Genomic DNA, 25508 nt, shown 5'->3' with positions numbered 1-25508 from the left:
TTACAGTTGTGAGACACAGTTGACACACAGACAAATTAAATCATGAGGCCAGAATTAAGTGCATTGCGAGGACTGCGGGGCTGAGCAGGGAAGTGTAACAGCACCTGCTGCATCAGCGGAGTAGCTACTGTGTGCCATGTGCCGGGGACACATGGTAGCATGAGACAAGGTCACTGCCTGCAAACTTCAACTCTGAACACGGAGGGCCTGGGTGGGCCGCAGGCTGAGGGAGCTAGGGTCCCCAGGCTTGTAAATTCTGCTCTGTTTGTGCCTCTTCCCTCCTGCAGGACATGGCTTCTCTCCATCCGCTCCAGCAGCTCGTGCTGGTCCCCGGCCACTTGCAGTCTGTTTCTCAGTTCCTGCTTTCTCAGACCCAGCCTGGGCAGCAAGGTGAGAACCTGGGAGTTCCGCAGAGCCCGAGTCCGGTCGGGTACTACTGCTGCCAGCTGGGTCCTGGACACAGGGAACTGCTTACCCCTCTAGTGTTCAGATCAGTTTGTCAGGCTTGAGGATAGGCTCCTGGCAGTGCCTCTGCAGGTTTAGTGCCTTCCCTACTGCCCCTGCCCAGCCTCTTGCCAGGACTGGCCCACCATCTCAGTTTCATGGAGAGTTGAGACTGAAAGCGCAGGAGTGGTGGGTGGGCAGGGGTACAGGGAAGGAGGAGCCACCTGGGAAGTGCCGTATGCAGATACATCCTGATTCCTGGGCAGTCTTGCCAGACTAATGCAGACTTTGACCTCCTGAAGCCTGGCTGGGATTTTATTTGGATGGAGCAGCAGTGCCTCCCACAGGCTATAGAAGGCTTTTCAGGTTGTCTTTTGCAGATATGTCACTCCCAGGGAGCTTCTCTCTGGCCAAGAGCAAACAAACTATGCTCTTAATCATGATAACTAACATTTCTTGAGCACAATGTGCTAGGGGTTCTGCTAAGTGATGTTCCTGACTTATTCCTTAGAATAACCTTGTAGGGTAGGCAGTTGCATTATGTCTCTGATGACCTACTGGGAAGTTCCAGAGCAGTCTGAGATCTTTGCTCTTGGCCATCACACTACACTGCTTCTCCCACTCCCATCTCCACCAACTAGGGCTGAAAATGGTGGATAAAGTATAAATTTTTGCCAGTTTTACAAAACCCAAGTAGAGGATTTGAAATTCCAGACTCCAAACAAAATGCAAATCTGCCTTCCATCATTAGCACCTGCCCAGATTGTAGTCCCTATACTTAGTGTTTAAGGCATCTTGGAATATCATTAGGATGAACAGGAACATATTTGAACCTTCAAGTGTTTATTTCAGCTAAACAGTACACATCATAGGAATAGGAAGATAACATAATTCAATGTTTGCGGAAGACAAGAGAGTGACATGAAAATGTCCCAGACACATAACCAGTGAGTTTTGTATATGATGCAAGAAGAGGGGGGAAATTTAAAATTTTGAGTCAGAATAGCTCATTACTTAAAAAAAAATCACTCACTATCTGTGTATCCTTGGGGAAATTCACCTAACGTATCTAAACTTCTATTTCTTTCTCCCTAAAAAAGAAAGAATACTAAAACACTACTTCCCAAGGTTATTGAGAATTACTTGAAATAATGCAGGTGAGAAGACTTTGTACATTTCACAGTGCAATATCAAGTTAGAGTTGCTATTGGTACTAAGTCTCAGGGTTCCTAATAAGAGCTTTATTGCCTATTTATTTATTTATGAGGTATAGATAGATAGCTTTATTTATTTTTATGTGGGGCTGAAGATTGGACCCAGTGCCTCACATGTGCTAGGCAAGCGCTCTACCACTGAGCCGTAACCTCAGCCCAGCCTATTTATTTTAATAAGGAACAATTATCCCCTGACTTTTCATGCCTGAAGAGCATAAAGGTCAACATCAGCAGATGCAGAACATCAATGACCCCAAACAGCCTAGGGACAACAGACACCCCAGGGTGCTTCTTTGGGGTGATTGGGGTGACCTGCCCACCCCATTGTCTGCTTTGCCAGTTTGATAGTCCCACCCCTGCTGTGAGAGTTTGGAATTCCAGTTGCAGGTTTCTGGAGGTTGGGGGTCACCTATCATGGCCACCAACAGGCAGAGCCTTTATGGACATGGAGAAAGAAGGAGAAAGAGGTCCCCAGGCAGTGCCGCAGGTGTTACCTTACCACCCAAGGGAGTGTCCTTCCCCTCTTTCTGCCCTTCCTCCCAACTAAACAGTGTCCTGGTTGGCCAGAAGACTCTGACCAATGGCCCACTGCCCTTCAGAGCTGCATGGCGCCATCTTCTTGGTCTGACATTCCTGCAGATTCAGCATGGCCTTTTGTAGCCATCCCAGTTACTTCCCCGCAGGAAAAACTGAAATTCTCATCTCCTGCTGAGATTCTCAGACATAGCCCTGCACCCTGCCCTCCGGGTTCCTCAGCCCTGCTAGTCAGATCCCAGCCTAGATTGGCTTGACCCTCCTTAGCCTTTGTGCCTCTCCAGGCAGGCAGACAAGCGGAAGGACTGGTTTGGGGACTGCTGTTTACATCTCTGTTTATCCCTGTGTCTGGTTTGCCTCCGCCTGTATGTGGCAATACCTGGCAGTGCCTATGGGGGCCTCTCCACAGGGCTTGAGGAGGGTCCAGAGACTTGATCAGTAGCAGGTGAGGGGACAGTATTCCTTGGCTCCAGGGTTGAGCGTGTCCTTCAGAGGGCCTGGTATTTATTGTTTCTTCCTTTGTCTGTCCCCCTTTTACTCAGGTCTGCAGCCAAATCTTCTCCCCTTTCCACAACAGAACAGCCTCATCCTCCCACAGACGGGGCCTGGCCTTGCATCCCAGGTAAACACCACATTCCTCCTGTTTCCTCTCGGAATGTCTTAGCTCTAGGCAGAGTTCAGCTCATTGGGGTTTCCCTATCCCTTTACTAGGGTACTTACTCCTCTGGGAAAAGGAACCAGCCAGGCACTGCAGCATAGAGAAATCCAAGGTGCAGTTAGGGGAGACGGTTTTCTCATGGTCACTATAGTGAGGCTAGAATGAGAACCCAAGGGTTCCAACTCCCACTCTAACCTGCTGCGTGTTGCAGGCCCTAGCAGCTCTCCTCTGAAGACCAGGAGTCATCTAGCTCCCCAGGTATGGCAAGGTGACCACCATGTCTCCCTGGGTGCTCTCAAGCCCCAAGAAGTAGAGTTGAGTACTGTAGGCTTGATGTCCTGGACTACAAAGCCCGTGTCTCTCACCTCAGGTCCACTGTTCCAGACTATGTCCTGCGGTGGGCTCATGTCTGGGTTTAGGAGAGAGGCCATTTGCAGAGCTACCATTGTTCCACACAGTGCCTGTTTGCCACTTAGGGAAAAAAAAGATACCTCTTTATCTGGCTAGCTGCAGCTTCGTGCCAGGTGTGTGGCTTGGCAACAGCAGCAGTGGCTCTATCTACTCCCTCATCTGGGCTCTCCTATGAAGTGGCAGGACTTGTCTCTCTACAGATGGATGGGATGGTTGGAAGTGACCGCAGACACCTACAGTGTCCTTTCTCTGTGCTAAGATCCCCATGGCTTCTTAAGGGCCCTAGATTTGCCAAGGGCTAGTGGAGGAGTGGAAGCAGGAGACGCCACCTAGTGGTTAAAAGAAATGGTGACACCAGAATGGTGAACTACACCTTACCTCCTCCTGGCTGCTTCCAGAGTCTCATGGTCATAGACTTGGATCTGGAAGAGGCCCTAGTGAGAATTCAAGATAAATTCTTTCATCTTCTAACATTTGATCATGAAGAAACTGGTTGCAGAGAAACCATTTAGAAGATAATATATTGAGATCGTGGTAGTTGGTGTGGGATGGTGCACCTGTAGTCCCAGGGCTACTTGGGATTTTACTGGGGCAAGAGGTTCACTTGAACCCAGAAGTTCAAAGACAGCCTGGGCAACATAGTAAGACCTCATCTCAAAAAAAAAAAAAGAAGAAGAAGATTGTTCTGGAGGGTAATAAGGGATTATCTTAGAGTTATGGTAATAAGAATAGAGAGAAGGAATGGGTAAGAAGATGTTTGAGAAGTTGAAGCTATGCTATTTGATAACTAATTTTTAAAATTGTTGTACCGGAGGTTAAACCCAGGGGCACTTAACCACTGAGCAACATCCCCAGCTCTTTTTTGTATTTTATTTAAAGACAGGCTCTCACTGAGTTGCTTAGGCCTCACTAAGTTACTAAGACTAGCTTTCAACTTGTGATCCTCCTGCCTCAGCCTCCTGAGCTGCTGGGATTACAGGCATTCACTGACCAGCTTGGTAACTGATGTGATGTGAAGGGGATGGGGGAGGAAAATGGTCTAGCAGAGAACTCAATAAGTATTTGTCAAATGAAAGAACAAATAATGAAAAGAAAGGTTCAAAGAAGACTGAGACTTTGCCTTGAAGGTCCAGTGTATGCCACCTCCCTGCCCATCCTCTCCCTGCAAAACAGGGACCACTCCATGATGGTTTTCAATCCATTCTGTTTAAAAGACTTTTCTTGGGGAAAAGAGTCCTTAACTTGCCTCTGGTTCTTTTCTCCTCTTCACCATAAGGATGCCCACCTGACTGGTAACCCTGAATATCTTTGGGAGAGAGGAGTTAGCTCAGTTTTGGAAAAGAGAATACCGGGAAGCAGAGAGAAAGTGGATCTAGCCTGAGTTGTCCACATGGGCAGTAGCCTCTGAGCTGACACAGTGCCTGGCCCCCTAGATGTGGATTGCACTCCATCTTTGTGGAATCAGAGTTGTTTCAAGATTGGATTTCTGACCCTCGAACAGGCAGATTTAAGAGTACATTTCCCTCCAAAAACAGACTAAAGAAAGTATTTCCTGGGGGCTGGGGTTGTGGCTCAGTGGTAGATCGCTTGCCTAGCATGTGTGAGGCACAGGGTTCAATCCTCAGCACAGCATAAAAATAGAGGTATTGTGTCCGTCTACAACTAAAAAAAAATATTTTAAAAGAGTATTTCCTGACAACCACAAATGAGATCAAAGCACATTTAGATTGTACTGATAAATATAGCTTTGATTAAAATCAAAACACTCTTGCAAGAGAAAATGGTGGTGTAGAAAGTAAAGTAGTGCTCATGGAGTTCGAGACCATGTGGAAGTTCTGTTAAAGCCATGAGTTCCCGATATCCTCTGTTATCTTCAGTTGGTGCCTGTTGGACACCTCAAGTTACCTTGCTTATGGAAAAACACAGACAAGGTAAACACCTTTTTTCTTGTCCCATTCTGAGATTTGTTTTTGGAATCTCTGTAAACAACCTTGCAAGCTCCTTTTATGGTGGAAAACTGAAAGGAGGAAATAACTGCTCAAACAGTGAGTCATGGACCAAAACCCAGAAAGCCACCTCCCTATCCTGAACTCCTGTGGTTTCTGCCCCAGGTAGCCCAGTTATTTGATATATCATTATAGAAACTCCATGTTCCACTTCCACACCATTACTAATACAGGACAAAATGTATCCAAGCCATCCTCTAATGGGACCTGTAAGTAACAAACTCCACAGAGAATGTTCTTCAGCCTGTTGAATCTTTGTGGACCTGCTTGGTATATGTTCCCCTACCAGGCAGTTGGGCGCCCTGGGCTGCCAGGATCCTCTTTAGAACCCCATCTGGAAGCATCACAGCATCTCCCAGTGCCTAAGCATCTACCCAACTCTGGAGGGGCCGATGAGCCTAGTGACCTCGAGGAGCTGGAAAAGTTTGCCAAGACCTTCAAGCAGAGGCGCATTAAGCTGGGCTTCACACAGGTTTGATTTGGGGGCAGGAGATGGAAAGAGTGAAGTTGAGAGAGGGGGAATGGGACTTCCAAAGTGCAGGATTCAAGAGCCACCTGAGGCTCCATGTGTTTGGAACAAGCCCTTCATGACCCTGAGTTCCCCGAGAAGAGAGCACAGTTATCAGTAGTGGGGCAACTGAGGACATTGTTGGTGGGGGAGGAGAGGAAGGAAGGCCCGGAAAGGACACAGTCTATTCCGAGTCTAAGGACATATGTTCCTCTACCAGGCAGTGGGAAAAGATTTAGAAAGGAGCTGAAGTCATGGGTGGGTACTTATGGTGTTGCTGGATGTGTGATGGGGCCAGTGTGGTGGGGATACAGGCAACAGGAGCCTGTCCATCACACCCCTCCTTCTCGGTCCCCTGTGCAGGGCGATGTAGGCTTGGCGATGGGAAAGCTGTATGGCAACGACTTCAGCCAGACCACCATCTCACGGTTCGAGGCCCTCAACCTGAGCTTCAAGAACATGTGCAAGCTCAAGCCGTTACTAGAGAAGTGGCTGAATGATGCGGGTAGGTCTGGAAGAGGGGACGTGGAGGGGAACCTAGACGGGGCCTTAGGAATCATTCCAGTGATGTGTGTATGTGCGGGGCTTTAGAGATTGCAGAAATAGCACCCCTTTCTCCTCCTCCTGATTCTAGAATGAATTGAGAAATAAGACACAGGAGATAGGCAAGTAGAGATGACAGGATCAGCTTTATTACTGAGAAAGCCCTTTGTGGGACATGACTTTAGGTCTGTAGCCATGAAGATGTGCTCCCAGGTCATTCCACTTCCTATCCCAGAGCCACCCAGCTTAGACCTTAGGACAGTTCCCTGGAGGTAAATCTGGGTCTGCAGGGCAGATACACTTACCCAGATTGCTCTCTAGAGTAGGTCTAGAGAGATAGGACAATCGGGCTTCAAGGGACTCACTGGGATGGGGAGACCACAGCACAGCACAAGGTCTTCCTTAGACACTTCTGGAGTAGGTTTTAAGGGACAGGCAGCAATTTCCATCTAGACTGGCCCAAGTATGCAGGAGGATCCATGAGGATCAGTCTTTCTGAGAGGTCAAGGATGTAAGCCAAGGGGCCAGGTGTTTGGGACAATGCCAGAAGAGTTTGGTGTCAGGGTGAGCATAGGACAGGGTTTCTCAATCCGGCAATATAGACATTTGTGGCCAGACAATTCTTTGTTGTGGGGACTGGCCTATACACTGCAGAATAGTTAACAGCCACCTGCCCTGGATTGAGACACCTCAAAATGTCTCCAGCACTGCCAAGTGTCCCCTGGGGAGTGGTGGTGCAGTGGCCCCTATTTGAGAACCCCTGGTCTAGGTGAAGAGGGCAGGCAGGGAAGGGTGGACAGCCAGAGTGGGTATGTGACCCTCATTGAAGTCCCTCTATGCAGAAGCTTGGGAGGGAGCAAGGAAGTCCTCCCCCATCAGGCCAGCTCTGAGACAACTTCTACTGAAGCACTGAAGTAGAAGAAATGATCAGAGTTGCTGGGTGTAGGGTCACACACCTGTAATCCCAGCTAATTGGGAGGCTGAAGCAGGAGGATCATAAGTTCAAGGCCAGCCTAAACTTAGCAAGACCCTGGCTCAAAATAAAAAGGGGTGGGGATATAGCTCAGTGGTAGAGTGAACCCGAGTTCAAGCCCCAGTACCTAAATGAATAAATGAATAAATAAATAAAAGAGAGAGAGAGAGAGAGAGAGAGAGAGAGAGAGAGAGAAAGAGAAGAGAGAGAGAGAGAAGAAGAAAAGAAACGACTAGAGGGCCCGAGAATCTTTGAGAAAGGGCCTGTGGATCATCTCAGAGTGACCCCGACTGATGCTTCAGTCCTTCCTAAGGCATAACCCTCCTGTCCAGTTACAGCCTTAGCATCAGCACTCTTGCTGACCAACAAATGGCTTCAATACAAACATTCTGCCACCAAGTACCAGTGTCTTTGGCTCAGAATGCCATTTTACTTGGTGTTCACATCCAGACATATCTCTAAGAAACAAAGTCGCCAATGTTACTTGGATCTCTGCCCGTGCCCACTCACACCCACACATGCCGTTCATGTCCGGACTTCCCTGAACCATGACCGCAAACACTGGAGACTGTGGTGAGAGGCAGGAGGACCTTTGCCCAGAGCAACGAGAAGAAGCAGGATCTTGGTCTGTTCTGGGTCCCCTGTTGCGGGAGGGGGCCCGTTCTGAAAGAGCTACTGCAGAACCCACTGGGAAGGGCTGTTGGACCTCGAGTCCACCGTGGCAGGGCCTGACCCCCTGTGCATCCCCTTCTCTGAGCTTCTTTTGCTCCTGTGCCTCCCTCAGAGTCCTCTCCATCAGACCCCTCGGTGAGCGCACCTAACTCCTACCCCACCCTCAGCGAAGTGTTTGGCAGGAAGAGGAAGAAACGGACCAGCATCGAGACCAACATCCGCCTGACTCTGGAGAAGAGATTTCAAGATGTGAGCAGCCCCCTCTGTGAGAGTGGGTGGGCCGGCCACTCAGGTGGACGAGGAGGCACCACAGGGCTGGGAGGCTGGGCCCTGGGCACCAGCTCTTTCCCAGCACACCTGTCACATCACCTTCTGTCTCCAAGTGCCCCGGGATTTGAGTGGAAGGCTGCCCTTCACCTAGGGTTCCAGAAACATCTCCCCACCACTGAACCTTTGTGTTCTGACATTTATTTGGAATCCATTGTCCCTCTCACTAGGAGGAATATAGAGTCCCAGGAGATTGTGTCCAATCAGGGTAAAGGTAAAAAATCAGGGTGTCCTATATAAACTCCATCTTTTTAAAGATAAATTTTGCATTTTTAAAATTAGAAAGATAATAAAGTTTCATCCTAAACAATTTGGAAAATACAGGGAAAGAAATAGAAAAAAATGTACCCTCCAGTGCTCTCTGAATATATGTTCTTCTATTCCCTTTTCCTGTGCACATTTAAGTGCTTGTGACCATATTGTGCACTTGTTATCATATTATATGTGTTTATGAACTTTTGTGACAAAAGCATGTGGAAGCTATGGACCCCACCGGGAGCCAGGGAACAGAAGCCCAAGAGCTTCCAGCCAGGATCTCTCAGATTCCAGCCTCCAGAGCCATGCTTGGTACCACCCGCCTCTGAGGCCCAGGCTCTCACCCAACCTTATAGGCCTGAGCCTGAGATTGCCACCCCGCTAGCAGATCCCCCAGTGCATTTGGCTCAGGGACTTGATGGCTGCATCCTGCTGGCAGGATTCCCAAAGCTGGCATTCCCTTCTCAGAACAGGACAGTATGGGGTGGTTGCAGAAGTGTGGAGAGAGGGGCTCAACCACAGACTGGAGCTGGGTTGATGGCACAAGCCTGTAATCCCTGCTGCTTGGGAGGCTGAGACAGGAGGATTACAAGTTCAAAGCCAGTCTCAGCAACTTAATGAGGCCCTAAACAACTTAGCAAGACCCTGTCTCTAAATAAAATATATATATAGGGCTGGGAATGTGGTTCAGTGGTTGAGTGCCTCTGGGTCTGGGTTCAATTCCCAGCACCAAAACATAAAAACAGACCTGGGTGGCGGGGCCTGAACGAGCATGATGACCTTATATTCTTGCACAGCTACCCTGAAGATGTGACAAGGGCACGAGTTTTAGCTTCCTCCTCTCCTTGTAAGAGATGACAAGAGGAAGGATATCAGGTTCTGAGAAAGCATGGGTTCTGGGGATTCTGCTCCCCACCCCACGTAGCTCACACTGGACCTCTGTCCTCAGAGCTGCTCCCGAGGGAAGGAGCGAGAGCCGAGACCTGCTGTTATGGAGCCTCTACTCTGTCAGTTCTTTGCTTGGCAATTTATATACATTTTCTCGTTTAATCCTCACCATAACCTTCCATGATGGGCATTATTGTTCTTATTTCATAGATAAGACTGAAGCTCAGGTAGGGTAATAAAGTTTCCCAAAGACACACAGTATGTAGTGATTAAGAGGATTCCCATCCTAGAACTGACTCTAAAGCTTCTGATCCATATATTGTTCAATCCTGCTTCTTTGGAACATCTATCCCTCATCCCTGATTCTTGATTCTGTTCCCTTCTGCTGATCACATTCTGTCCCTTCATCCCTGTAGAACCCTAAACCCAGTTCAGAAGAGATCTCCATGATTGCAGAGCAGCTGTCCATGGAGAAGGAGGTGGTGAGGGTCTGGTTCTGCAACCGACGCCAGAAGGAGAAGCGAATCAACTGCCCTGTGGCCACACCCATCAAGTCACCTGTCTACAGCTCCCGAATGGTAAGTGGCCATGAACCAAGTTGCCTGCCAGGTGCTTGTGGGCAGTGCAGGGGGATGGGGGGGGGGCGACACAGAGTTACCTGCACCCTGGGAAGGTGGTGGTTGGTGGGGCGCAGGATATGCAGTACATAAATAAGCAAGGAGATGCTGAGTGTAATATATAACATAAAGAAGACCAGAAGGGCAACGGGGTGTAAAGTGATGGGTGGGAGGATTTTTAAGAGTGGGATTAGCGAGGACCTCTTTGTTAAGGTAGCATTTGAGCAGAGGTCTAAGTGTTGCGAGGAAATGAAATACGTGGATATCTGGGGGAAAGAGGGACCCAGGCAGAGGGCCAACAAGTAAAAGATGCCGCCTGTTCCAGGAGCAGCAAGGAAGCCATTGTGCCTGGGGCAGAGCGAGGAGAGGAAGGAAGGAGGCCACGGAGTAGCTGGGAGAAGTAGCAGGGAGCAGACTCCCCAGGGTCTCGGAGTCCACCAAAGGACCTGAGATTCTAGTTTCAATAAAGCGAGAGATAGTTGGAGAGTCCCGCAGGGAAGTCTGAGCAGGTTGACATGGGCTTCTGCATGGAGAGTGACCTGAGTGGAGGCGAGGAGAATTATGGTCATCAGCCTGAGAGAGGTAGAGGCTTGGCTGGAGTGGTAGCCATGGTGACGGGGGTGAGACATGGTAGGACTTTGCATAAACTTCAGCTGTGGAGCCAACAGGATGTGCCAGTGACTCAGTAGGGACTGTGAGGAAAGGAGCAAAGGTGACTTTAAAGGTTTTGGAAACTGTGCAGCTGGTTGGGAGGCCCCATCAGCTTTAGAGATGAAGATGGCAGGAAAAGCAGGCTTGAGGGACAAAAGAACTTGAGAATTTTTAGGCGGTTTTATTAAGTTGGATATGCTATTAGGCATCCAAGAGGAACTGGGGAGTTAAGTCTGTGACTCTGGTGTCCAAGGGAGAAGTCAGGGTGGGAATAATTTGGAGTTTCAGGAATATATGTGGAAATTTGGGGGATAGGGAGTATCTTCTCCATGCAGGGGGACACGGGATCTGGATGGCAGGGGAGAAGGTTTTCTCCCCTATCTCTGGGACGGTGATGGTTGAAGGTCAAGAAAGTTGACGATGATGATGTCCTTGGGTCTTCTAGCACCTACTGTGGTTGAAATTCAGCCTTGTTGGACCACTCCTCAGTATTTAACCTAAAAAATTAAAATCAGCACACTATAGTGATACCTGCACACCCATGTACATAGCATCACGGTTCACAGTAGCCAAACTGTGGAACCAGCTAGTGTCCATCAATGGATGAATGGATAAAGAAAATGTGGTATACCTATATAATGGAGTTTTATTCAGCCATAAAGAAGAATGAAATTATGTCATTTGAGGAAAATGGATGGAACTCGACAACATTGTTAAGGGAAGTAAGCCAACTCAGAATGTCAAGAGTTGTATGTTTTCTCTCATGTGGAAGCTAGAGAGGAAAAAGGAAAAGAAATGTGGGAGAGGATCTCATGAAAATAGAAGGGCCATCAGTAGAGGAAAGGGACCAAGGAGAGGGAGGAGGGAGGAAAAGGGGAAATACTGGGGAATGATGTCGGCCAAATTATGTTGTTATATGGCGTTATATGTATGGCTATGCAACAACAAATTCTACCATCATATATAATTATAATGCACCAATAATCAAAATTGAAAAAAAAATCAGCCTTATCAGGGTGAGACACAGCAATTTCATAAAAATTATACCACTATTGAGTTTTCACCAAACATCTGTTGACCACCTACTATATGTTGGTCTTTGTGCTGAGAGCTGGTTATCTTTTTCTAACCACGAAAAGATAAATACCGTTTGTTCCCTGTCCCAGAGGACCTTGCTGCCTAGCAGAGGAGGCAGACAGATAAACAAAGGATGAACAACAACATGATCATTTCTCTAGCACTTACTAACAGACCTTGGGAGATGACGGTTAGGGACACTTCTCCAAGGAGATCATTAATACCTGAGCTCAGTCTAAAAGGGCAGGAAGGAATGAGAGGCGGGGAAGTGTGAGGCGGAGCTCTCCGGGGAGAGCAGGAAAGCAGCGATGTGGAGCAGATCATATGGCTCATTCACCCAACGAATGGTCCCAAGAGGAGGAGCCTTGAAAGACTAGGCTGGGTTGATCAGCAGGGGGCCAGATAATGAAGGATGGTGTGTGGACTTAAATGAAGGTTTGCTGGGAGGCTGAGGCAGGAGGATTGCAAGTTCAAAGCCAGCCTCAGCAACTAAGTGAGGCCCTAAGCAACTCAGGAAGACCCTGTCTCTAAATAAAATACAAAATAGGGCTTAGGATGTAGTTCAATGGTTGAGTCCCCCTGAGTTCAATCCCTGGTATAAAAAAAAGAAAGAAAGAAAAAGAAAAAAGAAAAAAAAAGAAGCGAAGGTTTGGGAGAATCATTGAAGAATTTCAAGCAGGGCATTGGCTCCGAGTGATGGCTCTGACTGCAGGATAAAGGGTGGCTTGAGGGATATAATATGCACTGTAGAGAGAACAGACAGGATGTGAGCGCAGTTATCCAACGCAGTTATCCAGAGGAGAAATGAGGGTGAAGCAAGCCGTGGCACAAAAGAGATTCGAATGAGAAACTGAAGGTTGTGGTTAATAAATCAAAAGCTGGCTGGGAGCAGGAAGGGTGAGGAAGGACAGAGAAACTTTTGAGGAGATTCTGAGCATTCAGGCTGGGCTGGGGCAGGGGTAGATAGCAGCGTCCTATGGGAAACTGGACAGTGGAGAGGAGCTGGTTTGGGAGTGGGGAAAAGTGATGGTTTCGCTTTGTACATCTAAGCAAGAATGTCCCTGGGCACTGGAATGATGGGTCTGGAGGTCAGAAGAGAAGCCGGGATGGAGACCTGGACAGGGCAGTCACAAGCACACAGGCCAAGCTTGAAATCCTGGGAGAGAAGATGTTTCCCTGTGAAGCTTGTATGGAGGGAGTAAAGAGGAAGGTCCACACCCCAACCCCGCGTACCCCAACCCCGCGTACCCCCAGCAGAGAAGGAGGACCAGGGACAGAAATTGAGAAGGAAGAGCCAGAAAAGTCCAAGAAATTGCAAGCAGGTGGTGTGAGAGGTGTGAACAGGGGCGAGCCTGTAGGCGAGTCACAGGAACACATGTGAAAGTCACTTAAATCAGAATGGTATCCTGGAGAGTAGATCCCCTCATGTTTGAAGAAGAGATTAGGAATTAGCAAAAACTGCATACAAGAGGAAGGAGCAGCTTGCGAGAAGCCCTGCAGTTATAAAACAGCATGACGCCTTTGGGGAATCACACATATTTCAGTCTGGCTCCAGCCAAGGGTTTGCGATTAAAAATTAGAAAGGTTGGTGAGGGCTGGAAAATGATGTGTCATGGATTCTGCATTACCCTGAAAGCCACAAGGAACCGCTGAATATTTTAAGTTGGAAATAACATGGTAGCCATTCATCATTGCTTCTTCAAGTATTCACTGCATGCTTGGTACTAGGGATACCATGGTGTACAACATACATGTGATTCCTGCTTACAGAAAACACACTGAATAAATGCTGTTGTGATGGGTGTCAAAGAGGATGTGCAGGTGTTTAAGGACTCACCTCGTCCAGGGTGTCAAAGGCTTCCCTGAGAAATGATGTTTAAACCGACCTCATAAAAAAGAATGGCACTATTGATATGAATGGGGAAAAGTGTCTGAGTTGGGGGGTTTAGGCAGGAGCAACCATAGGAAAGAACCTTTTAGGCAGAGGAGAGAGTATATGCAAAGGCCCTGAGTCTGGCAGGGATGGGGAGAAGAGGAATCATAAAGATTGGAATGGGGGAAGCCCAGGAGCAAAACAGTGTGAATGAGGAGGCTGGAGTGGGAGGCAGGAGTGGGCATTTGTAGGGCATTGGAGGCCATGTTAAGGAACTTGGTCCATGCCATAAGAGCTTTGGGACCTTTGAAGGGGCTTTGGTTAGAAAATGTAGGAGGCAGGTCTCACAGTGGTTCACTTCCACCCAGGACACCAACATGGGAGGAAGGGTGAGTGAGCTTCATTTGTTATTGTCATTCCCTGATCACATTTTTTTGAGGATCTGCAACTCCCAGGCCTGGGTGAAGGCACTAGTGATACAGCAGAGAACTGCACAGGCATTGCCCTGCCCTCACGAGGCCTGCAGCCACAGGTCACACACACATGATAACACACGTACACGTGATGTCCTTCTCTTTTTCCCCTGTCTCCACAAGACAAGGACATGATTTCTTCTGCTTCTGATGTGAAATGATCTCCAAAATATATAGTTAATTTAGAAAAAGGAAAAAGACAAAATGGTGCACACCAGTGTGGGCATAATTTTGGTTACCATATTTATAAACAATAAAAAAGGAGCCAGGTGCATTGCTATACACTACCACCCCAGCTACTCAGGAGACTGAGGTAGGAGGACTGCAAGTTCAAGGTCAGCCTAGGCAACGTAGTGAGGCCCTGTTTCAAAATAAAAGGGCCAGGATATATCTCAGGGGTAAGGTACATGTGTACATGAGACCCTGGGTTCAATCCCCAGTACAGAAAAAGGGGCGGGCAACATATATATGTCTGTATGTTTGCAGATGCACAGCCTGGCTTCAGAAGGAGACAGGAGCTGGGAGCGGATCACAGTGACTAAAAACATTATTATTTGTTTGAAAACAACAACAACAAATTTCTCAGGTGTGGCAGCAAGGAGGGAGATTACTGATTATATCTCTCAGCACTCAGCCACCCCTCCCAAACTGTGCCCCAGCCTGTCTCCACCCTCCTCAGATCCCCAGACTACTGAGGAGGCTCATTGTAAAAGGAAAGGTAAATGCAAGAGGTGAGAACCATTGCTGATTAATTAGGAAATGAGAACATGCTGCATCCTGTTAGGACAGGCTGTTCCAAACCTGGGAGGGGAGGAGTATCACATCACAGGCCCCTGGCAGAACTGTCTGTCAATATCCATTGAAAACTCTGGTTAGAGCTCCCGCGTCAGCTTGAGAAGGATCAGGGAGTGAAAGCATGCAGAGTTCAGCTCAGAAGACGAGTTGAAAACCATCTAGAGGTGTGCATCGGTAGAGAGCATTTTCCTTTAGGAAGGAAGGAAACTAACCTTTACAAGCTGGCCCTCTTTGCCAGCCATTGGGTTGGAAGCTTTATGGACATTATCTCATTAAATCTTAATTAAAAGGGAGATGTTCCTGCTACTTTACAGATGAGAAAACTGAATCTCTGTGGGGTTGAATAACTTGCCTGGACTCATGCAGATGATGGATGAGGGGCCAGGTCTTCCGCCCAGATCCATCCATTCTGTTATATCTTGTTCTAGGGTAGTGACAGTGATGGGGAGCTCAAACTCAGTTATCTTAAATCCCTTTCTGATCTCAGACTTGATGATGCTATAGGGTCTCCAGGGCAAAATAAAAAGCTGCAGAGATCAACATTCAATTCCTCCGGTTGTCTCTGGAGAATCTGTGGTGCATTCACCCATCAGGGGGGGTTGGCCAGAAGCAGGGTAGCTAGGGCTGCACTCCACTGCCCTGAACTCAGGCAGGGTTTTCTCAGGAAGGGAGAAGTGGGAACTGGAAATGAGGCAGCAGCTGGCAGCATCTGCCTAAGCATAGCCCTGAGGCTTGCTCATTTCACCACCAGGACACTCAGGCAAGGCACCTTCAGCCTGGCAGTGTCAAAGAAACCTTGCTGAGGCACAGCAGTGTGGGGGAAGGCAGGGTGTCAGGACCAGGGAGCTTCCAGGACAGACCAGGGCTAGAGCTGGATTGGGCAGTACGTGGTCCATAGGCCTTCTTATAAGAAGAATGGGGTGTAGGTTTGGGGAATAGGAAATCAATGAAGTCAAGCCCTGGTCTCTGCAGTCTGGAACCCAGCATGTTGGGAGTAGGACCCAAGGTTGGAAAAGGGAGTGGGAGTGGATACTTACAGCCTCTCTTGCCTTTCAGGTCTCTCCCTCAGGGACTTTGGGCCCCCTCACTGTCCCTCCTGTCCACAGCACTATGCCTGGAACAGGTGAGCTTAAAAATAATGTTTCTAGATAGCTCCATAATTCCTTTAGATAACAGGATATTAGAACCAGAAAGGATTTCTTTTAGTTCTAATATCGTGTTATCTAAAGGAGAACTAGCATCCCATAAATGCACTTCAAGGGACATTAAAATCCATGCCGAGAACAGGATTCCATGATCAAATAAATTTGGAAAGTTCTGGGTAAGAAAAGTTTAGACAAATGTGTTTGTTTTAATGGCAGCACTTCTCAGCAATCAAACACATACTACATTGCAAAATGAGTTATAGAGAAGGCAGAAGGAAGGCAGGGTTTTCCATTACTAATTTTATTTTTTATTTTGAGACAAGGCCTTGCTAAGTTGCTGAGGCTGACTCAAACTTGCAATCCTCGTGCCTCAGCCTCCCGAGTCATTAGGATTAGAGGTGTGTGTCACCACACCTGGCTCAAACTAATTTTTAACAGGATTCTATTTTTCAAAAACCACCTGTAGCATTTCAGAGAACCAGAGATGTTGGTGATATGTCCAAATATGCCCAGGACAACCAAAGGGGCTGCTTCATATCCTGCCATAATTATCATAATTATTTTTTTTTCTTTTGGCACCAGGGATTGAACCCGGTGGTGCTTAATAGCTACATCCCCAGTCTATTTTATTTTTTCTTATATTTTGAGACAGGGTTTTGCTAAGTTGTTTAGGACTTCACTAAGTTGCTGAGACTGGCTTTGAATTTGTGATTCTCCTGCCTCAATCTCCTAAGCCACTGGGATTATAGGTATATACCACCACACCAAGCTCTCTCTTCCATTTTTAAAAGTGTCTTAGTTTGATGGTAAAATGTAGGTCACCCTATGCATAAAACACAGTTTGGGAAACCCAAACACAAGAATTCCATTTAGTCCAAATCTGCTATTTTACAGAGGACAAAAAAGAGTTTATGGAAGTGAAACAGGTTGGCACAGGCCACAGAACTGCTTAGTAAATGACCCAGGACCAAGATGAGACTCAAGTCCCCTTCCTCCTGGTTTAGCACTCTTTCAAGCAGATCACATGCCTTTTCTTGGGTGGAGAGGGAAAAACTAGAGTCATTAGTTATGTGCTTGGATTGTCTTTTTCCCTGTATGCTTCTCTTTCTTTCCTCCTCTCTTCTTTTCCTATGTTTCTTATTCTTTTTCCCCTCTCACCTCTTGGTCTAGGGCTACAGATGCCCAGCCCAGGGTGTGTCGTGAAGTAGGATGATTTTGGCATCTATCCTCCTTGCATTTGGCAAGTCTTGAACTTGCAGAACCAGCCACACTGCTCTTGAGGGCCTGGGCTGCAGAGAGCATCTGCCATCAGAGTCTCTCTGGGGACAGGTCAGGCCAGCAGGTGGACATTGATGCTAATGCCATAGGAAGTGGGGCAGATGGGTAGGGGAAGGGTGAAGTCCCTTTGGGGATATACCAGGAAGTCAGGTGTTAAAAAGGCCATATCACAAGGTCCCAGGATCCAACAGCATTCATTTCCCTCTATTTTTGCCTCTCCTTGTCCTTAGTAACGTCATCCTGTTCCCCTGGGAACAACAGCAGGCCTTCGTCTCCTGGCTCAGGACTCCACGCCAGCAGTCCCACGGTGTCTCAAAATAACTCCAAAGCAGCCATGAACTCCTCCTCCAGCTTTAACTCCTCAGGGTAAGACCCAGGGGGAGAGTGCAGAGGCAGCCGGCAAGGCCCAGGGGCATGTGAGGAGTTGGACCAGTGCCTTGGGACAGAGAGCTTGTCATAGGACTGGAACAGAGGAATGGGCTGGCAGGGAGAGGACAGAGTGGACAACTAGACTGGACCATATCCCTAGGGAGCAGGGATTTTAAAATTAAACTGCAGCCAGGGGGCTGTCCTAGGAAGGAGCTGATGTCAACAAAGCCAAAATTTCCATCCTCACTTGGACAATGGAAATTTCCAAGCCATCCTGTCAGAAAGGACCAGGTCTTCTGCTGGCTTAGGGGCACGCTGGTCCGTGTCAGGAACCCGGTTCTCAGGATGTTCTGACGCGAGCCAAGAGCTTAAGCACAAAGAACACCCTGGGCTTTAGGCATGGATGACACCAGGAAGGAGGGAGGTGATGCCATCCCCTATTCCCACTGCCGCCTGGGCAGCAGTGGGGACAGCAGCCTCCAGGGCTTTGGTTCGTGAGCCAAAGAATCTACTCTAGAAAGGATTCTCAGAGCACATGCCTTGAGAGTGTGTCCTAGTTAAGAACAAAACAGAGATTTGAAAGTTGGGCTCTAGGTTCCAGACCTGAACTTGTAGGAAGAGATGCATCTGCTTGTCCCAATCCAGGTGGTTCAACAAGACAGTCAGCTTTTACTGGCCAATTGTGGTGTAGTCCCCAAAGCTGGAATTCCCCTGGTACCAGAGATATATATATATATATATATATATATATATATATATATATATATATATATATATATATATATATAGAGAGAGAGAGAGAGAGAGAGAGAAACACCAAATAATATATTATTAGGAGCTTTACAAAATTACTTTGAGGTATGAGACATATTGGAAAGTATACAATTCAGTGGGGTTTTTTTTTGTGTGTATTACCAAGGTCATTCAACCATTACCATTACCTAGTTCCAGAACATTTTCATTTCACCCCAGAAAAACCCCTATATGTGTTAGTGGTCGCTCCCATTTCCATCTTTTCCAAGCACATTAGTTACTTTATGATAGACCTGTTTCCTTCTTCCTTCCAGATCTTGGTACCGATGGAATCATCCCACCTACCTCCACTGAGACCAGAACGTTCCTCCTGCTGCACCTGGCCCTGTATGACCCCCCACCCGCAAGGAAAGGAGCCACGCCCTCTCTATGTGGACAGATTACTTTCAGAAGCGTGGAAGAAAAGCCCCACTATGAGTGAACCCAGACTCTGGCCTTCTTCAGGAGCAAGGGCTTCCAGAGAGCCAAACTGTGATAGAGCCATGTGCTGACTCTAATGCTCTTGAAATACATCTCCCTCCCAGGAGGTTTCCGTTTTCACCGTCTTTGCCTGTGCCCTGAGCTTCTACCATGACTTCACCAAGGCAATAGTCCTTCAGAGAAAAGGACTTCTTGTCATTATTCTCCAACTCATCCATGGGATTCTGGGGACAGCCATTTGCCTGGTGTGCCATACTGCCAGTGACAATGGTTTTGATTTTGAACTTAGCCACAATCCCAAACTGATCCCAAAATCTGTGGAAAGATTTGAATCCTGTCTCTACCAAAGCCTGATGGTTTCTCTGTTTAGTAGTTTTCCCAGTGATTCACCATTTCACCCTATTTTCTTTTTAAGCTCACCCTTCTTTCTTTCTACAAACAGATCCATTCTCTCTCTCTCTCTCTCTCTCTCTCTCTCTCTCTCTCTCTCTGTCTCTCTCTCTCTTTTGGGTGGGGGATACAGGGGATTGAACCCAGGGGAACTCTACAAAAACTGAGCTATATTGCTAGTTCTTTTTTATTTTTAATTTTGAGACAGGATCTCACAAAGTTGCCCAGGCTGGTCTTGAACTTGTGATCCTCCTGCCTCAGCCTCCCAAATTGCTGGGATTACAGGCATGTGCCACACCCAGCCAGCTCCATCCATTCTTGCATTCTCCAAGTACCTTCCTCTCTACAGATGGCTGAGCCACCATCTGTCCCCTGGGCATGCTGCTCTGCCCCCTGGTGCTCTTCTGTTGGCTCACATCTACCCCAGAGTTCAAGAGCACTTGCTCTCCCTCTCTTTCCCGTGTTTCTCCTTAGCCCACCCTCCCTCTTTCTCCTGGCTACATAAAAGGAAGAACCCAAGAGCAAACACACAAATGTTGTTGGCAACCTGTACATAGTGCTTTCCTGGTTTTACATTATGTTCTTCTCTCCTTAATGTGGAATTTTCCAGAAAGATGTTTAACTCAGGTGTGAATTTTGAAGATGTCTCTGTAACATTTTATCTTCTTAAAAAAAAAAAAAAAAGAAAAAAGGAAAAAATACCAAAGTGTGAAATACTTCCAGAGTTCCCTCTCAGGCTGGGAATCTGCTGACTTTTTTTGGGAATATTATCTATCTCTAGAGTCTCCTTTGTGGGCTATAACATGAAGCCATCCCAGAAATGGTCACTTTTTTTCTTTTTTTTTAAAGACTGCGTATCCAGGAAACTGTTGAGACCCAAAGGAATCTCTCGGTTTCTAAATAAATCTGTATAGTGATGATATAAACCATGTCATCATTGGTAGAAGAGGTTTGGATCACCGTGTTGTGCCTTTTCGTTGTGAGGAGTGGGAAAGGGGAGGGGATATGAGTGCATATAAAGAAATGGGGTGAGAAGAATGATTCAAATTGGTACATGAAGTGTATTGCCCCCAAAGGGGAGGCTAAAGATGGCCTATGTTAACACAGGGCCCTAACGAGTTCAGAGTTCTTACTTCCTGGGATACAACTATCTTGGGACACAGTAGGCAAGAATTATTTTCCTCATTTTGTAAGTGGGACAATGGTGAATATTTAAGACCAAGTCACTCAGAGACTCCAGAGGTGGAGCTGAGGCGAATCTCTCTTATCTCAGATGTCCTGAACATTAATTATAATTTATTCACAACATGAAACCTTAGAAATTTAAGGCAGAGTAAATTTCAAAACCATATATATGAAGAAGGTTGAGATGCAGACAAGGAATCCTTGTGTTTTTTCTTAGTTGAATAAAAACTTAAGTAGCTACACATCTGGGCATAGTGACACAAACCTGTAATCCCAGTGACTCTGGAGACTGACAGGAGGATTGAAGTTCTAGACTCAGAAATGTAGCAAGACCCTGTTTCAAAATAAAAGGGACTGGGGATGTTGCTCAGTGGTAAAGCACCCCTAGGTAATGGTGAATGGGGAAAAACTAGAATTAGTATTAAACAGTTGTTGCAAATAGTAACATCCACATGAGAAACCTACACATAAATCCTTAGGAGTGGACTCCTCCGGATGTTTGAATAGGGCTTACTCTAAGACTTGTAGTTCATGCCATGAGGTAGGAGAAAGGCTATTGGTAGCAGCTACTTTCTCAAGAAAAAGATCCACAACCACAAGAATGGGACCCTATTTAGAATAAATTATACTCCACCACCCAAAAAAAAAAAAAAAGGCGCAAGAGAGAGAGAGAAGAAGAAGAAGAAGGGGGGAAAAAGATCTAGTTAAAATCAGTGAGCTGAAAGTTGGTCTCTTGCACTGTCCCCAAACTCTGGTTTTCATCCAAGGGCTCATGGTTGGGTTTTTTTTTTTTTTGTTTTTTTTTTTTGGTACCCAGCATTGAATCCAGGGATGCTTAACCACTGAGCCACATTCCCAGCATGTCCCCCACCCCACATTTATTTTTTTATTTTGAGACAGGGTCTTGCTAAATTGCTGAGGCTAGCTTTGAATTCATAATTCTCTTGCCTCAGCCTCCTGAGTCACTGGGAGTGTAGGCATGCACAGCCATACCCAGCAGCCCATGATTTTTATGAAAAACAGAATTGTAGCCTAATTGTTCCATCTCTGTAGGTTCCATTGACTGGGACATTTGCTGCACAGAGTCTAACCTGGAAGTGAGTACAGATTTAACTTTCATGTCTGCATGATTCTGTGAAATCCATAATTCCAGGGAAGTTGACTGGAAGTTTGGTTAGTTTCTTCAGCATCTGTTTATAGATAAGAATCTAAGGGCAACAACCAATCATTGTTAGTGGGGAAAGAAAAGAGGAAAAGATTGTTACTGTTGCTTTTCAAATTTTATTTCATTCTTTGTTTGATCTTTAGTTCACTCAAAGCTGGTGAGTACAACTGTGGGCTCCTAAGGCAAAGGATTTTTGGTTCAATTCAGGGAAGGCACTTATTAACCCCAGGTCTCAAATCAGAAAGTCTGCCCGGAGGCCTAAATTTCTGGGTGCAGTGATCCCCTCTATGGGTACTTTGCATGCTCCTGGTATATCTTTGGGGGTTCCTCTGCTCCCATAGATTCTGTGTGTGTGTGTGGGTGTGTGTGTATGTGTCGAAAGAGGTGCTATTAATAATTACTCGGAGGTGGATTGTCTTTAAATGCCAGTATATATTCAACCACACCAATCATCAAATATAAACAATTAATACAAAAAGTGTTGGGTGTGTGGGAGCACCCCAACTACAATTCAAAGCACGCTAATTAAACACTATAAGCAAATCACACAATCCTAGGCTAACCACAAGCCCCAAAATACCTCCAATGCCACGTGACTTCTCTTACCCAAAGAGCAGACTTGTCCTTGTCTGGTGGTTCTCTCCAGCCAATGGCTGGATGTCAGAGAATGGTGGAATCAGTCCGGGACAGTCAGCAAGGTGGCCAGTCTCACTGATGTCCTTGGAGCAAAAAATCTTTAATGTGGCAGGACAAGCAATTTAAATACAGTTCTAAGTTGGTGGTGTACATTTGTGATTAGTTCCACCCAGTGAAAGTCAATGTCCATTGTTACGTCTGGTGAGGTGATATAATTGCAACTGGGCATGTTCTTCGTGCATGTCCATGGAGCTGTGCTCCCTATCAGTTGTAACCAGTCATTGCTAAACTTGCCTATAGCTAGTGTCCTTTACAGCTCCTTATCAATTGCAAGCAGACATGACTAAGCATGTCAATGGCTGCTGTTCCTTATGGCCAGCAACTTAGTGAATCCCAGCATGTCCCAGCATGTCTATGGCAGATGCTCCTTACAGTGTGGAAGGGGACCCTTGGAGTTGAGGCTTATTTTTTTTCTCAGTGTCCCCATACTTAACGTTGTGCCTGCCTCATAATAGGCAATTAAGATTTTTTTTAAGTTAGATATGGTCCTTTTTCTTTTGTCCTTTATTTATTTATCTTTATGTGTTGCTGAGGATCAAACACAGGGTGAGGCAAGTGCTCTACCATGAGATACAACTCCAGCCCAGGCAATTAAGATTTTTAAAGTAGAATTTCTTTTATTTTCTCTAAACAACTTCTAATATTCTCTACTGTGGTAGGGGATACAAATGCAAAACATAGTATACATATTAGGAGACCTAGTCCAGTTAGTACCATATCTTGGTGGTTAGGAGCATGAACCCCTAAATTATCTTCCCTGAGATCATGCCCACCTATGCTTCCTATTTTTTTTTTAGTTGTTGAAGGACCTTTATTTTATTTATATGTGGTGCTGAGACTCGAACCCAGTGCCTTGCACATGTAGGTAAGTACTTTGCTTCTGAGCCACAATCTCAGCCTCCTTTGCTTCGTATTAATCATGTCACTTTGGGAAAATTCTCTCCTGTTCTGTGCCTTAATTTCTCACCTGTAAAATGGATGTAAAAACAGATCCCATTCCTTAATGTTATGATGAGGATCGAATGAATTAGTATTTGAACAATGTTTGAATTATGTCTGGTGAGTTAATAAGGCAATGCTGTATAAGTGTTGTCAGTGTTATTGTGATTATTGGGTCATTGTTATTAAATCAGTGAAAAGTTTCCTGTTCTCTGCTCTCCCTAATAGCCCAAATCTTTCCCGGGGGATTCCAGTATTAACAAGGATCTGTTTTGGTGGAACAGAGGTTGTGGCCAAAGATATATAAATTAATAAAGTTTAATCCCAGGTTATGGTGCTTGAACCTGGAATCCTAGTCACCCAAGCCTAAAGGACAGGTGCCTTCCTTAATCACCTCAGCCTTTGGACTCCTGAAGGCTTTAACACTCTATTCTTTTATGGAAAATGGTGGCAACAAAAAGAAAGTCCCAAATGCAGATACAAAAAGATGAAAAAAAAAATACTACAATCAAAACAAACAGGGGAAAGGTTGAGATTTGCATACTATCCATTTACTGAAATGAATCTTAGGATGTTTTCTTTCTTCAGGGTATCATCACCTTTTATTAGGTCTATCCCAACACATTTGTAACAGGTCTTCTCCAATTCATCTTATAGTGATTTGTTAAAATTTAAAATTTAGTCATGTCTGCTTGCAATTTGTTAAAATTCAAATTCTGGTTTAGTAGTTCCAGAGCAGGGTTCTCAATTCTGCACATCTGAATTGCAGGGGGTGGGGGTGGGGGATAAAAATAGTTGATACACAGAACTTCTGATTCACTTTGATGTATGGACGGGACATCAGGATTTAAAAAATCTCCTAAAATCCCAGGCACCATGGTATACCCTGTAATTCCAGTATGGGAAGTTGAGGTAGGAGGATCATAAGTTCAAAGCCAATCTCAGCAATTTAGTGAGGCTAAGCAACTTAGTGAAGTTCTAAGCAACTTAGTGAGATCCTTCCTGTCTCACAATAAAAAAAAAATCTATAATTATTTCAATATTAATTCTATTGGCCAGGTGCAGTGGGGAATTCCTGAAATCCTAGTGGCTTGGGAGGCGGAGGCAGGAGGATAGCAAGTTCAAAGCCAGCCTCAGTAACTTAGTGATGCCCTAAACAATTTAGTGAAACCCTATCTCAAAATAAAATATATTTTAGAGAAAGGGCTGGGCATGTGGTTCAGTGGTTAAGTGCCCCTGAGTTCAACCCCTAGTATTCCACCCCAACCCCTACAAAAACAACAACAAAAATCTATTGTCATATATAAATGAAAAAAGAACCAATAAAAAACTGTGACCAAATTTTAAAAAATACAATAAACAAAAAATAAATAAATAAAAGGATTGGGGATGCTGGGGATGTGGTTCAGGGGTTAAGAGCACCTGTATTCAATAGCTGGTAACAATAAACAAATAAATGCAAGCTCCACAAACATTTTTTCTGTGTGATCAAGGTTGAGAACAACTGCCTAAATGTGTGTACAAATCATTGGAACCTTGTTAAAATGCAAATCCTGGTTTAGTAGTTCCAGAATTATGGTCTGATTATGTGTTTCTAATGAACTGCCAGGCAATGCAGATTCTGCTTGCCCACAGACCACACTTTAAGTAGCACAAGCTTGGAGAGCATGGTAATATAATTCCCTTGCTCAATAAAATTGGTGGGTGTGGTGATGCATCCCTGTAACCCCAGCTACTTGGTGAGTGGGGCAGAGGGATCGAAAGTTCAAGTTCAGCCTGGGCAACTTAGCCCCCATCTCAAAATAAAATGTCTAGGAATGTAGCTCAGTGGTAGAGCACCCTTGAGTTCAATCTCCAGTACATATGTACATATATAAAATCATAGGCATCTGCTGGGCCTATGATTATATATATTACACCTGTAATACTAGAAGTTGGGAAGCTGAGGCAGGAGAGTTTTGAGTTCAAACCAGCCTCAGCAATTTAGTGAGGCCCTAAGCAAATCAGTGACACCCTGTCTCTAAATAAAATATAAAAAAAGGGCTGGGGAGGCTGGGGTTGTGGCTCAGCAGTAGAGCACTCACCTAGCTTGTGCGAGGTGCTGGGTTCAATCCTCAGCACCACATAAAAATAAGTAAATAAAATAAAGGTATTGTGTTCAAGTACAACCAAAAAATATTTAAGAGGTG

At 45.9% G+C, this 25508-nt stretch overlaps 1 protein-coding gene across 3 annotated transcripts in view; it reads left to right on the top strand.

Annotated features, from left to right (window-relative positions):
• The window catches only part of Pou2f3 (POU class 2 homeobox 3), an 81103-nt gene extending 60855 nt beyond the window's left edge, over positions 1 to 20248 (top strand). For 2 of the 3 annotated variants that reach the window (XM_046438624.2, XM_058577096.1), the window contains 9 exons: positions 288 to 390; positions 2735 to 2814; positions 5557 to 5739; positions 6139 to 6280; positions 8076 to 8212; positions 9850 to 10011; positions 15976 to 16042; positions 17573 to 17708; positions 18779 to 20248. In XM_046438624.2, coding sequence (XP_046294580.1) covers positions 288 to 390; positions 2735 to 2814; positions 5557 to 5739; positions 6139 to 6280; positions 8076 to 8212; positions 9850 to 10011; positions 15976 to 16042; positions 17573 to 17708; positions 18779 to 18818 — 1050 coding nt within the window. In that variant the 3' untranslated portion in view covers positions 18819 to 20248. Of the gene's footprint in view, positions 1 to 287; positions 391 to 2734; positions 2815 to 5556; positions 5740 to 6138; positions 6281 to 8075; positions 8213 to 9849; positions 10012 to 15975; positions 16043 to 17572; positions 17709 to 18778 lie in introns of those variants that run through there. The other variant, XM_058577097.1, reaches the window with a different exon arrangement.
• Positions 20249 to 25508: the final 5260 nt, after the last annotated feature.

This window comes from Marmota monax, unplaced genomic scaffold (genome assembly GCF_021218885.2).
Source record: "Marmota monax isolate L192 unplaced genomic scaffold, Marmota_monax_Labrador192_F-V1.1 WCK01_AAM20220418_F8-fsc00081, whole genome shotgun sequence".
Taxonomy (NCBI): domain Eukaryota; kingdom Metazoa; phylum Chordata; class Mammalia; order Rodentia; family Sciuridae; genus Marmota; species Marmota monax.
This window is presented reverse-complemented; position numbering and strand designations above follow the sequence as displayed.